The following is a 12,993-nucleotide window of genomic DNA, read 5'->3' on the forward strand; positions in this document are numbered from 1 at the left end:
CTCCCTCCCTCCCTCCCTCCCTTTCTTCTACTTTCCCTTCTCTTCTCCTCTACACTCTTCTCCTCCCCTCCCCTCTCCTCCCTCCAGAGTCTCCCTACTGGTTTTCTGTTTTTGAAATTGAAGAAACAATCCATTTGATTAGTTTTATGCACATTTTAGCACGCACATCTCTCCGAGATTTGTTTTATGTGCTTTAAAAAAAAAGTATACTAAAAAGGAGAAATACTAAAGAGCCAAGAAATACTGGGCGAAAATAAACAGCTCGTGTCAACCCTGTCCTGAACGTTCTGGTGTTGCAAGAAAGATGGGGTAATTTTTGCTGTACGTCAAAAATTCTTTAGTTAGTCTTACTTTATTTTCAGACTGCCGAGGTCAAAAAGGCAAGGTTGGAATTTGGGCCCCTGCAGTCCTGCAATAGGAATTGTTCTCCTTTCCCCCTCCCTTCTTGCTCCCCCCTTCCCAAGCTGAGAAAGCAGAGGATGACAAATGCACAGGGGGAATGTCATTGAGACCTGTGTAATATTCATCAACTTCCTCCAGCCAAGCGTAATTTCCATTAATAGAGAGCTGGGATTCTTGTCCTAAAATAGCTGTCTGTCTGTTGATAAGGGCCAGCTAGAGGGAGTAGATCTTCACACTCCAGGTCTGGGCAGAGAGTTTTGGGACGGCTCTGGAACAGGACATGTCGGAACGACAAGTGCCCTTCACTTTTCTACGCAGCCCCAGCTGGGACTGGTATAGGGGCAGCAGGCTCTTGGACCAGTCCTTTGGCATGCCACTGATTCCCGAGGACTGGTACAAGTGGCCTTCAGGGACCACCAGCTGGCCGGGTTACGTACGACCTCTGGTCAGCTCAAGTCCAGAGCCGGTGGCCGCTAGCCCCATTGTCAGCTCGCCAGGACCCAACCCTGCCTTCAACCGGGCTTTGAGCCGCCAGTTGAGCAGCGGCGTCTCGGAGATCCGGCAGACTTCAGACAGCTGGAAAGTGGCACTGGATGTCAACCACTTTGCACCGGAAGAGTTGATGGTGAAGACAAAGGACGGTGTAGTAGAAATCACTGGTGAGTAGCTTCTCTTGAGGTCTCTCAGATTAAGATTACAGATTAACAGAGTTGGAAGGGTCACTTTGTAGGTCATCTAGTCCAACCCCCCGCCCAAGCTAGAGACCCTATACCATTTCTGACAGATGGCAGTCCAGTCTTGGAAGCTTCCAGTTATGAAGCTCCCACAACTTCTGAAGACAAGCCGTTCCATTGGTTGATTGTTCTGTCAGAAAAAATGAATCTCTCCTTGTCTGGCCTTTGGGTGCCTTGGAAAATAGCTGGACCCCTTCCTCTCTGTGGCAGCCCCTCAAATATTGGAACACTGCTATTATGTCTCCCGTGGTCCTTTTCTTCACTAGACTAGCCATGCCCAGTTCCCGTAACCGTTCTTCATATGTTTTAGTCTCCAGTCCCCTAATCATCCTGGTTGCCCTTCTCTGCACTTTTTCTAGAGTCTCAACATCTTTTTTATAGTGTGGTGACCAAAACTGGATGCAGTATTCTATTCTCAAACATCTCCCTTTTCCAAATCAATTCTTCAACTGCTCCCGCAGCAAACATCAGTGACTTTGAGCCAAATTCTAAGGTCATTAACGGTTGCTGTGATGCTTTGGGGTGCCTGAGGAGGACTGCTCAGAGGTTAACGCTTCATAAATGATAGCTGAGATCTACAGCTTCCCAATGTAGTAGAGGTTCCCCTTGTTTGTAGGATTGTCACCTATGAGAAGATGTTGGGTTGATTAATCATCTGTCTTTAAGCATTTAATCCATTCCTTTAAAAATGTTTCTCCTTTGATAGCGTGGTTGTTAAAATCTCAATTATAAACACCAGTATACCTAAAGGAGGAGATTTGTAGTTTAGGATTGACGTGAGGGGGGTCCTTGATGCTCTCTGAGCTTGCTTCTTTTCTTGCAGATGTTTCATTGCCCAAACTAGGTAACATCATCAGTGCTAATGAAACATCTGCATGGAAACAACCAAGCTCAGAGAGCACCAAGGGCCCCTCATGTCAATCCTGAACTACTAATATTCCCCTTTAGGTATACTGGTGTTTGTAATTGAGATTTTAATAGCCAAAGGAGAAATATTTTTAAAGGAATGGATTAAATGCTTAAAGACAATATGTTTATTTTTTTACTTATTGAATTCATAGTGAGAGAAATCTGAAGGAATACAGCTGCCTTACACGTTACTCCTTCCCCCCGTTTACTTCTTTCATCCGGTCCTTTTAAAATTTTCGCTTCTTCTTAGCCTTTTTTCCCTTTTCTTTATAAACTTTATTGCAGGGCTTTGTATCGACCCATCCTGTAGAAATGGGATTTGTTATTTTTTAAATAATAGAGACACTAAAATTGCACAAAATACATATATAAAAACATCTTTAATACTTGAAATAGTGGTCTCCAAGCCAAAAGAAATGTCTATTCAGACAATGCATTTCAAGTGGAGGTGGGGGGGGGGGGAGAAACGGAGCCATAAGTGAACCAATCAATGGGCCATTTTGAGGACTGGTCTAAGGTTTTAGCCAATCGAAGCCAGACTCCCTTTTTCTTAAAGCCTCATCAACAGCTCTTACTACACCGGTCACAAGAGGCTTATTACTGGATTGTACTAAGGGCTCTTTTGAGTTCTCAGCATGCTTTTAACAGGATGTCACGAAGAAGCTCCGTCCTTTGGCTCCGGGAGGTTCTTCTGGTCCTATGGAAAAAGTGGCCTGTTAATTTTAATTGATTTAATTGATTGTTGTATTAAAAACACAAAGGAGGCATCGTGCAACTGTACCCGGTTTTATGACCTTTTCTTTGACAGCAGCCATCACGGGACTGCGACTTTCAACTTTCCCTGGCAGCCTCCCCGTTTACTTTTGCTTGGCGGAAGCTGGCTGGGAAGGTTGCGAAGGGCCATCGCAGGACGTTGCAACCCTTGTTTAAGTGCAAGCTGAGCCGTCTGCCAAGCATCTGGATCGCTGCACCTGTCCTAAGTGTGAGGAGGCGTCGTAATTTACTTTTACCCACTGCTGTCGTAACTTTGAATAGTTGCTAAATGAATGGTCGTAAATGGAGGACTACTTGTAAGGGTGATGCCATGCTGCAGCCTAAGCTGCCTCTCTCCCTGGCTGCGTCAGACTGCTTCTTCAGCCACCTCCAGACATTCCAGGACTAGGGGTGACTAGGGGGGTGCCATAATAGCAGTGAGTGTTCCAATATTCCAATATCCACCTGTTTTCCAAGGCACCTAAAGGCAGGACAAGAAGCAATGGGTGGAAACTAAACAAGGAGAGAAGCAACCTGGAACTAAGGAGAAATTTCCTGACAGTGAGAACAATTAACTAGTGGAAGAGCTTGCCTTCAGAAATTGTGGGTGTTCCATCACTGGAGGCTTTTAGCAATAGCACTTAGTACTTTGACTTATATACCGCTTTACGGAGCTTTACGGCCCTCTTTAAGCAGTTTACAGAGTCAGCCTATTGAACCCAACAATCTGGTTCCTCATTTTACCCACCTCGGAAAGATGGAAGGCTGAGTCAACTTTGAGCCTGGGGGGATTCGATCTGCCAAATTGCAGGCAGCTGGCAGGCGGCACAAGTAGCCTGCAGTACTGCACTCTAACCACTGCGCCACTGAGGCTCTTTTAAGAAGAGCCTGGACAGTCACTGGTCCGGAATGGTATAAGGCAGTGATGGCAAACCTATGGCATGCGTGTCACAAGTGGCACGCGGAGCCATTTGTCAGGGCACGCGAGGCGCTGCGCTGTCAGCTGGCCAGCTGAGTTCACCTTTTTAAAAGCTATTTTTCACCTTCCCCAGGCTCCAGAGGCTTTATAGGAGCCTGGGGAGGGCGAAAAGAGCCTCCCCCCCCCCCCCGGAGGCTTCCCTGACGCCTTCGGAGGGTGGTTTTAAGTGCTCCGAAGGCTTCAGGGAAGCCTCCGGACGGTCCCTAAAGCCTCCGGAGGGCCTCTGGAGGGGCGGGGGAGGCTATTTTTGCCCTCCCCAGGCTCCTATAAAGCCTCTGGAGCCTGGGGAGGGCGAAAAAAGCATGTAAAAATGGGGGGGGTGTCACGCGTTGTGCGCGCATGCACACAGGGGTGGATTGCGCGTTGCATTGTGGGTGTGGCACACCCGCTCACGACCCCCCTGCGCTCCGCCCACTTGTGGCACGCGAGCCAAAAAAGGTTTGCCATCGCTGGTATAAGGTCTCCTATTTGTGCAAGAGGCTGGACTAGAAGACCTCCAAGGTCCCTTCCAACTTTGGTATTCCAGTCCAGACTGCAAAGGATCGGCAATGAGTCCAGGCTGTGGACTATGGTCACTAGAACACCTGCTGCATGATTCCCTTGCATCTGGATCTTCCTGTCCTTGGTGGCTGGTTCCTGGGTGGGTCAATCTATCAGTGTCCCCCTTTTCCTTTTAGGGACTGTTCTCTTCTCACTAATCCCCGTGCATTCCTTTCACTTTCTCAGAGATGTTTGCACACGGACTTTCACGCCCGCTTCTTACACCAGCTCCTTTGATACTGTCATTGGTCCTTTCTCTCTTTTTTTAAACCCCTTTATTTGTAGCTTCGTAGCTCCCAGACTAGCCTAATCAAAGCAGGTAAGGGGGTCCTTGTTGGAAACGTGGTAGCAATGAAGAACTGAGAATTCAGCTTCAGAGAAGCAAAGCGCAGGCAGTCCTCGACTTACGATCACAACTGAGCCCAAAATTTATGCTGCTAAGTGAGACATTTGTTAATTTGCCCCATTTTACGACATTTCTTGCCCTGGTTGCTAAGTGAATCACTGCAGCTGATAAGTTAGTTAAGGGAATCTGGCCTCCCCATCGACTTTGCCGGTCAGAAAGTCGCAGAAATTGACTAGGTGACTCTGAGACACTGCAACCGTCATAAAAATGAGTCAGTGGCCAAGCGTCTGAATTTTGATCACATGACATGGAGATAATGCAATGGTCCTAAGTGTGAAAAATGGTCAGGAGTCACTTTTTTCAGTGCTGTTGTAACTTCGATGGCCACTAAATGAATTGCGGTAAGTCGAGGATTAACGGTAGCAACAATCCTAAAGGCATTTTGATATTGGAAAGAGAAGAGAAACTTGGGAGAACTTTTGGCAGGGGAGCATGAGGGAGATTCCCCATGGAGGCCACATTTCACAATCCACTAAGGCAGGGGTGTCCAAACTTTTTGCGAGGAGGGCCAGATTTGGTGAGGTGAAAATGTGTTGGGCCGATCATTCAGCCTGACATTCTTTGAACCCTTAACATTAAATGCGAATTAACTACCATATTTTTCGGAGTATAAGACGCACCAAGATTTTGAAGAGGCAAATTAAAAAAAAAGTTTTTGCACTCTCCCATGAAAATGGGCCTTTTTTTTTAAAGGGCATGAATAGCCTTTAAGATGCTTCTAGAGTGTTCCTGGGAGCTGGGGGGGGGGCAAAGTTGAGCAAAAAATGGCCCGTTTTTTGCTCATTTATGCCCTCCACAGCCCCCAGGAGCACTCTGAAAACCTCCTAAAGGCTATGCACAGCCATTTTGGTGAAGGGGGCAGAGTTTTGGGAGGCAAAAAATGCTGTATTCAGTGTATAAGATGCACCCAGATTTTTAGCCTCTTTTTTGAGGGGAAAAAGATGCATCTTTATACTTCGAAAAATACGGTATTTTATGAAAGACTAAACAAATAACTCCAGTGGGCAGAAGAGGCTGCGGGCCGCTTGAAATTTGAAAAAGGGCCACATTTGGCCCCTGGGCCGCACTTTGGACATGCCTCCACTAAGGCAAAGGATTTAGGAGTTGGAACATTTTAATCCCAACGACTCTTTGCCTACTCTCATAATGAGTTTATCCAGATGAGATAAGAAATGAAACCTCCCTGGAGGACGTACTGTACCTGGAGGTGGTATTCAGCCGGTTCTAACCAGTTCTGGCCAACCAGGTAGTGGAAATTTTGAGTAGTTCAGAGAATCGACAAACAGGCTGGCCCTGCCCCCTCTGCCTCCCAGCAGATCGGCGTTCTCTGTCTATTGCTGCCTCCCAGCAGATCGGCGTTCTCTGTCTATTGCTGCCTCCCAGCCTCGCAGGCTGGTTCTTCTTCTGCTGTCCTGGACAGGAGAACAGAGTTGGACAGCAGGTTAGTGGAGTGGGGAGGGAATGGGGATTTTGCAGTATCCTTCCCCTGCCCACCAAGCCACGCCCACAGAACCAGTAGTAAAAAGTTTTGAATTCCACCACTGCTGTACAGGTATACCTTGATATACAACAATTCATTTGCTACAAGAGCACTGAAAAAAAGTGACTTATTTCATACTTACAACCGTTGAAGCATCCCCATGGTCATGTGATCAAAATTGGGATGCTTGGCCAGTCACTCATATTTATGATGGTTGCACTGTCTTGGTGTGTGTGTGTCTGTATGTGTGTGTGTGTCCCATGACCCCCTTTTACAACCTTCTGACAAGCAAAGTCAATGGGGGAAGCCGGGTTCCTTTAATAACCGTGTTAAGTTTCTAACTTAATAACTGCAGTGATTGACTTAACAACTGTGGCAAGAAAGGTCGTCAAATGGGCTAAAACTCACTTCACAACTGCCTTGCTTAGCAACAGACATTTTGGACTCTTTCGTGGTCGTCAGTTGAGGGCTACCTGTGTATGGGGTCTCTCTAACCAAACTTTCTCAGGCTGAAGAAGCTACATAGATAAGCAGCGAGATGTTTCAAAGCAACAAAAAAAGAAGTCTGGTTCCCAGGACTCAACTTCCAGACCTGCTTCACCCAGCCTGGGAAGAAATCAAAAGGGAAGACATCAAAGCTAAATGATGCCCAAGCCTGGTTGAGCTAAGTTCATTGACTTAATAGGACATCACAGGTCAACTGCAAGATGGTTTAGAAATCCACAACTGCCAACCCACAGAAAACTGAGCAGCCAACAAGCCCAGGTAGAAATCACTGCGCAGGGCAGTGACCCAGAGAAGGGGGAATGCCACCCACTTTAGCCTCTATGGAGATTCTCAATCATCCAGGTCATGGTTGTCCCGAAGGTGCTTTTTCAAGAGGCAACTGGACTTTCTTCTGGGAGCTGAAGAAGCTTCCCAAAGAAGAGGGAGTCAAACTATTCCCCAAGGCACCTGAGGGTAGAACAAGAAGCAATGGGTGGAAACTATTCAAGGAGAGAAGCAACTTAGAACTGAGGAGAAATTTCCTGACAGTTAGAACAATGAATCAGTGGAACAGCTTGCCTCCAGAAGTTGTGAATGCCCCAACACTGGAAGTCTTTAAGAAGATGTTGGATAGCCATTTGTCTGAAATGGTATAGGGTTTCCTGTCTAGGCAGGGGGTTGGACTAGAAGACCTCCAAGGTCCCTTCCAACTCTATTGTATTGTATTAATAATAATAATAAATATTTATTTCTTAGCCGCACCCTCTCCCGAAGGACTCGGGGCGGCGTACAACAAAACATAGGAAATAAATATATCGACATACATATAACAAAACATATACCAAGACATATATACGACATATACAAGGAGGAGGTGAACTGATAGATAAAAACAAGTAAAAACACAATGTTTAAAAACCCCTAAATAAATTGAATGCAATTAAAATACCCCAAATAAAAAACCCGTCAGGAGCGATATAGTTGGATCAAAGTTGAGCCAGGCCAGCAACTTGAAAAAGGTGGGTCTTGAGCTTTACACGAAAGGAGCGGAGGTCAGAGGTATTCCTAATATCCGGGATATTCTTGCATGAGAAGCAAAACGTCTTCAAAGAAAAACAAAAAAGTCCAGCTGCCTTTTAAAAAAGCACCTTTGGGACACGCCAATCAGAGTTTGGGCTGCTGCTAGAGTGGATCAAAGCACTGGAGAACCCCCCCCCCCCCCAATTCTGGATTGCAGGTGAAAACCACCCTGGAAATGGGCGGGGAGGTAGTGGTGGACAATGTCATTTCTCCTACACCCAGAACATGGTGACTGGACCATCAGAAAGTGCAGATCTGCCCTAAAAGTTAAGTTTTTCCAAGAGACCTCTCAAAAACAAGAGAGAAAGGACAGATTGTCGCCGCTGCTGTTGCTGATTTTAAGATCTGTGTGGAGCTAGTTTGGGACTTCTGTGGGCATTACATCCTTGGGCTGACCACAACAACATTGCTGAAATTATGGAAAATGGGACTTTATATTTGCCAATCAATTGTATAAGCAGGAACATAGTTCACCTCAGTTGAGTGAGATACAAACCCATTTAAATTAGAGTAATGGCTTCCAGGTCTAAGAGCCTTGAAAAGTTTTTGTTTGTGTGTCTGTGTTTTTGAGTCAGCCTTGACTAGAGGCAACCACAGTTTTCTTGGCAGGGTTTTTCAAAAGTGTTTTGCCCTTGTTTTCTGTCTGAGAGTGAAGGACTGATCCAAGGTCACCCAGCTGGCTATCTAACACCAAATTCCATGGTGGTCTGTAGAACGTGATGAATTTAGCACTGAGTTATCTCATTTTTTCTCTCTACAATACAATCACAAACCAGCCAAAGAGCTTGGTAGACACAACACACTAAGCCTGGGAACAAAACAAACAAACTGGACCATAAGCTTATCAAGTTTAAACTCTATCCCGTCCCGTTTTGAAAACCGGGGGCTTCTGATTTCGGTTTGGTCTACTGTGGCAGAATAGTTTTGCATCTTAAAAGGCAAATATGGTTCATGTAGAAGGATTTTTTGTAGAGGTGGTTCTATCAGAAGCAGTTGTGCAATGCCACTCTCCTGCCTACGAGCGAAGATAAAAAGAACAAAGGTGGGTGAGAACAGAGGAAGCAAACAAAGAAATTGCATAGCTGGGAAACTTCACTTCCCTGTCTCCCTTTGCCAGCTGGATTGCAGCTGGCCTATTCCATGCCTGATTAAAATCAAGGAGCCGGATTAGGTGCCAGATAGTGGTTGTTTGAAGTATACTATTCAACTTCCCTATAACATAGGTCTCTTGGACCCAACATTTACATTTAAATCATACTCAGGCTAAGGCAAAAAAGAGGTTTCTGTTTTTTGTTGCTAAAAAGCGCCAACTAAGAGCTTCAAAAGATTACAGCAGCCAGGTTAGCCAAGCAGTGCATTCACTTAATCGCATCGCAGACACGTTTTTGTCTCAACGCTTACAATAGCTGCTTACCAAGCAAGGCCGTCTTGGGAGGGGAGAGGGTCAAAAAAGTCAAGGCAGAGTCTATTATTGTGAGATTGAAGCAACCAATGCAATGCCCACTGCTCAAAGTGGGGGGGGGAGGGCTTCAGTCATGTGATCACGGCAGCCATTTTGAATTTGTGATCTGGGGAGGTTGTCAAAATAAATGGTTGGCTACCGTTGGGCAATGAAAGCCCTGCCCCTTTTTAAAACTCCACCAGACACAGTACATGTGAGGCTTTGATCGTGTGATCATGGCTGCTACCTTGATTTTTTTAAATGCCACCTCCCATTGGCATCTCTGTCCAACCAATCATCCTCTGTGTTAATTACCGTAGTTAGTTAGTTATTCTTGCATTAGAGTTACTTCAAGCATTTTTTGTTGTTGTATTTAAGACTTAACATATCAATTCTCATATGAAGAAGTGGTAGCACATAGCCGTCTTTCACTGATCTTGAATAGATAAGCAGGGATAGACCTGTTTGGTGACAGGATGGGAGACCACCCAGTAATCCAGATGCTATAGTTAGAAGTTGAAAAAACATCTCAGAAGTACACCATGGCAAAGTACTTCATCTGTTGCCAAGGGAACTGTATGCTTGTCCTTTTTGAGGTATAATAGCAAGAGTGGCCAAATGACCTAAAAAGAACCTGCCAAAATACTTTGGGGCCTTAAAATAAGCCTATTATGGTTTGTAGGTAAAGCTTCTGTTGATGATTCAGCAACAGCCATGTAAAAAGGGGGGGGGGGAAGTACAATTCAATCAGCAGGTCCTTGGCTGATTCTTTGATGACAAGATGAATGTATAAGGTAGTCCTCAACTTGCCATCGTCTGTTTAGCAATCATTCAAAATTACAATGGCACTGAAAAAAATGACTCACAACAGGTCCTCATACTTATGTCAGTCTGTTGCCGCATCTCTTTGGTCAGGTGATCAAAATTTGGATGCTTGTCAACTGACATGTACTTGTGACAATTGCTTGTGCAACTTGTGGTTATGTGATCACCATCCTAACCAACTTTTGACAAGTAAGGCAAATGGAGAAAGCCAGATTTGCTTAATGACCATATGATTCACTTAATGACCACAGTGAATTTGCTTTTTAAAAAAGTGGCAAAAAGGTTGTAAATTGGGCGTGACTCCCTTAACAACCGTCTTGCTTAGCAACGGAAATTCTGGCCCCAATTGTGGTTGTTAGTTGAAGGTTACCTGTACTGTGTCTACAGCTTCTGACTCCCCCCCCCTCCCAAGAATCCCATCCAAATACAGCAAGGAACCTTCTGCTCATATTCTTCCAAAAATACATTTGTGCATTTAAATTTCCATTTATTTTAACCTTTAAAAAAAATGGGGGAGACTTACCCAATACCATTACACACAATATTACACCTAAAATTAAGGCACAGTTTTGCTTAACTGGTCCTATTGTACTCCTCTGAATGATGGCTATATAAAACCAAACCATTTTTTTGTTGGGAAAAACTTCAGGAGAAGGCTGCTACCTCCAATAGCTACTTGGAGCAGAGGTTCTGACCAGTTCTGGAGAACCGTTAGTGGAAATTTTGAGTAGTTTGGAGAACTGGTAAATACCATCTCTGACTGGCCCCGCCCACATCTATTCTCCGCCTCCCGAGTCCCAAGAAATGGGGATTTTGCACTAACCTTCCCCTGCCATGCCCACCAAGCCATGCCACGCCCATCAAGCCACACCCACAGAACTGGTAGTAAAAAAAAATTGAATCCCACTACTGACTTGGAGGGATGTCCTGGAAGCAGCTGGGAGTGACTGGCCATTGCAGGCCAGGACTTGGTCAGTCAAGTATTCTTATTCAGAATAGTCTACATAATCTATGTAGAACAGTCTTTGCGGTCCAACATGGACTACAGAGAATCTATTCATTTTTTAAATAGAAAAGCTTTGATGGATCTGTCACAGAGGTATTTTCTTTTCCAGGCAAACACGAAGAAAGACAAGATGAGCACGGATTCATTTCCAGATGTTTCACAAGAAAATACACGTAAGTAGATGTTACGATTCCCTGAATGACCCCGTGTGTGAGAAAGTTGGCAGCAAGAGCAAACATGTGAGTTGCCTCTCCATTATATTCTCTGAATACAGGGAATACGGGAGCCGTGGTGAGACTGTGGTTAGAACATAATATTGCAGGCTAACTCTGCCCACAGCTATGTGTTTGATCCTGACCGGCTCAAGGTTGACTCAGCCTTCCATCCTTCTGAGGTTGGTAAATTGAGGACCCAGATTGTTGGGGGCAAGAGGCTGACTCTGTAAACTGCTTAGAGGGGGCTGTAAAGCACTGTGAAGCGGTATATACAGTAAGCCTAAATGTTATTGCTAACTGCTGTTGTTGAATAAATATCTGCTTGCAGTTTGAACTGGACAATCTCTGTGTTTGGAGAAAGCCAGGAAAGGTTCTGCTTTGTATCATAGGTGTCCAACCTTGGCAACTTTTTAGACCTGTGGGCTTCAACTCCCAGAATTCCACAAGTCTTAAAGTTGGCAAGGTTGGATACCCCTGCTTTATACCATCTCCTGGGTCTTTGAAACATACTTCCCCAGCTGTGCACATAAACAAGCCTTCAACCTTGATTTCCTTCCTCTCCATGAGATAATGGCTGTTAAACATTTGGCATATCCCTTTCTGAACCTTCCTTTGCTCCTTGCATTTCTATAGCAGAGTGAACAGGATTGTGCTCACTTAATCCCTTACTGTATGTGGTTGATGTATTACAATACAATACAATACAATACAATACAATACAATACAATAGTAGAGTTGGAAGGGACCTTGGAGGTCTTCTAGTCCAACCCCCTGCCTAGGCAGGAAACCCTATACCGTTTCAGACAAATGGCTATCCAACATCTTCTTAAAGACTTCCAGTGTTGGGGCATTCACAACTCCTGGAGACAATTAATCAGTGGAACAGCTTGCCTCCAGGAGTTGTGAATGCCCCAACACTGGAAGTCTTTAAGAAGATGTTGGATAGCTATTTGTCTGGAACGGTATAGGGTTTCCTGCCTAGGCAGGGGGTTGGACTAGAAGACCTCCAAGGTCCCTTCCAACTCTACTATTGTATTGTATTGTAATACATCAACCACATACAGTATTTTATAAAGTGATCATTATATATGAAGTCATGTGGATTAACCTCATAAGTCTCCCAGACCATTCTGATGTGCTCTTCCTTTCACAGGTTGCCTCCTGGCATTGATGCATCCGTGGTCCGATCATCGCTTTCCCCAGATGGCATGCTGACCGTAGAGGCACCCTTGCCAAAGCCAGCCATTCAGTCTGCAGAGATCACCATCCCGGTCTCTTTCGAAGCCCATGCCCAGATTCCCCCCTCAGATGCCAAGAAGCCTGAAGAGGCCACCAAGAAATAAAGATCTTTTGAGATACCTAAGTCTAGTAGAGAAAATGGGCATTTAAAATCTCCTGTATATTCCATTTTGTAAAGGCATCATTGTAGTCAGGCGTCCGAATAAAGATATAAAACCCCTACATGATTCTACTTTTAAAAAAAAAAAAGCAATCATGTAACTTCAATATTTATTTTCCTTTTCAGAATGTAAGAAAGGAGGAAGAGATCCCTGGGCAACTTTCTTTAACAAGATCGGTCTTTTTCCACAAATACCTCCAGCTAGTTTAGAAGAATCCCCTCTCAACCTGTCTGGGATTTATTTTTAATTATTTGTTTATCAAATTTATTGGACACTCATCTTACCATAGGGCCATGATGGCGAACCTATGGCACGCGGGTCAGAGGTGGCACACAGA

At 44.9% G+C, this 12,993-nt stretch overlaps 1 protein-coding gene across 1 annotated transcript; it reads left to right on the forward strand.

The window, feature by feature from the left end:
- Positions 1 to 592: 592 nt before the first annotated feature.
- Positions 593 to 12,715, forward strand: HSPB1 (heat shock protein family B (small) member 1). The gene is made up of 3 exons (XM_081944793.1): positions 593 to 1,061; positions 11,151 to 11,214; positions 12,410 to 12,715. Exons 1-3 carry the CDS (start codon positions 683 to 685, stop codon positions 12,597 to 12,599), a joined length of 633 nt encoding a protein of 210 aa, XP_081800919.1. The 5' UTR covers positions 593 to 682; the 3' UTR covers positions 12,600 to 12,715.
- Positions 12,716 to 12,993: the final 278 nt, after the last annotated feature.

This window comes from Natrix helvetica (assembly GCF_964273705.1).
Source record: "Natrix helvetica genome assembly, chromosome: 2".
Classification (NCBI taxonomy): Eukaryota; Metazoa; Chordata; class Lepidosauria; order Squamata; family Natricidae; genus Natrix; species Natrix helvetica.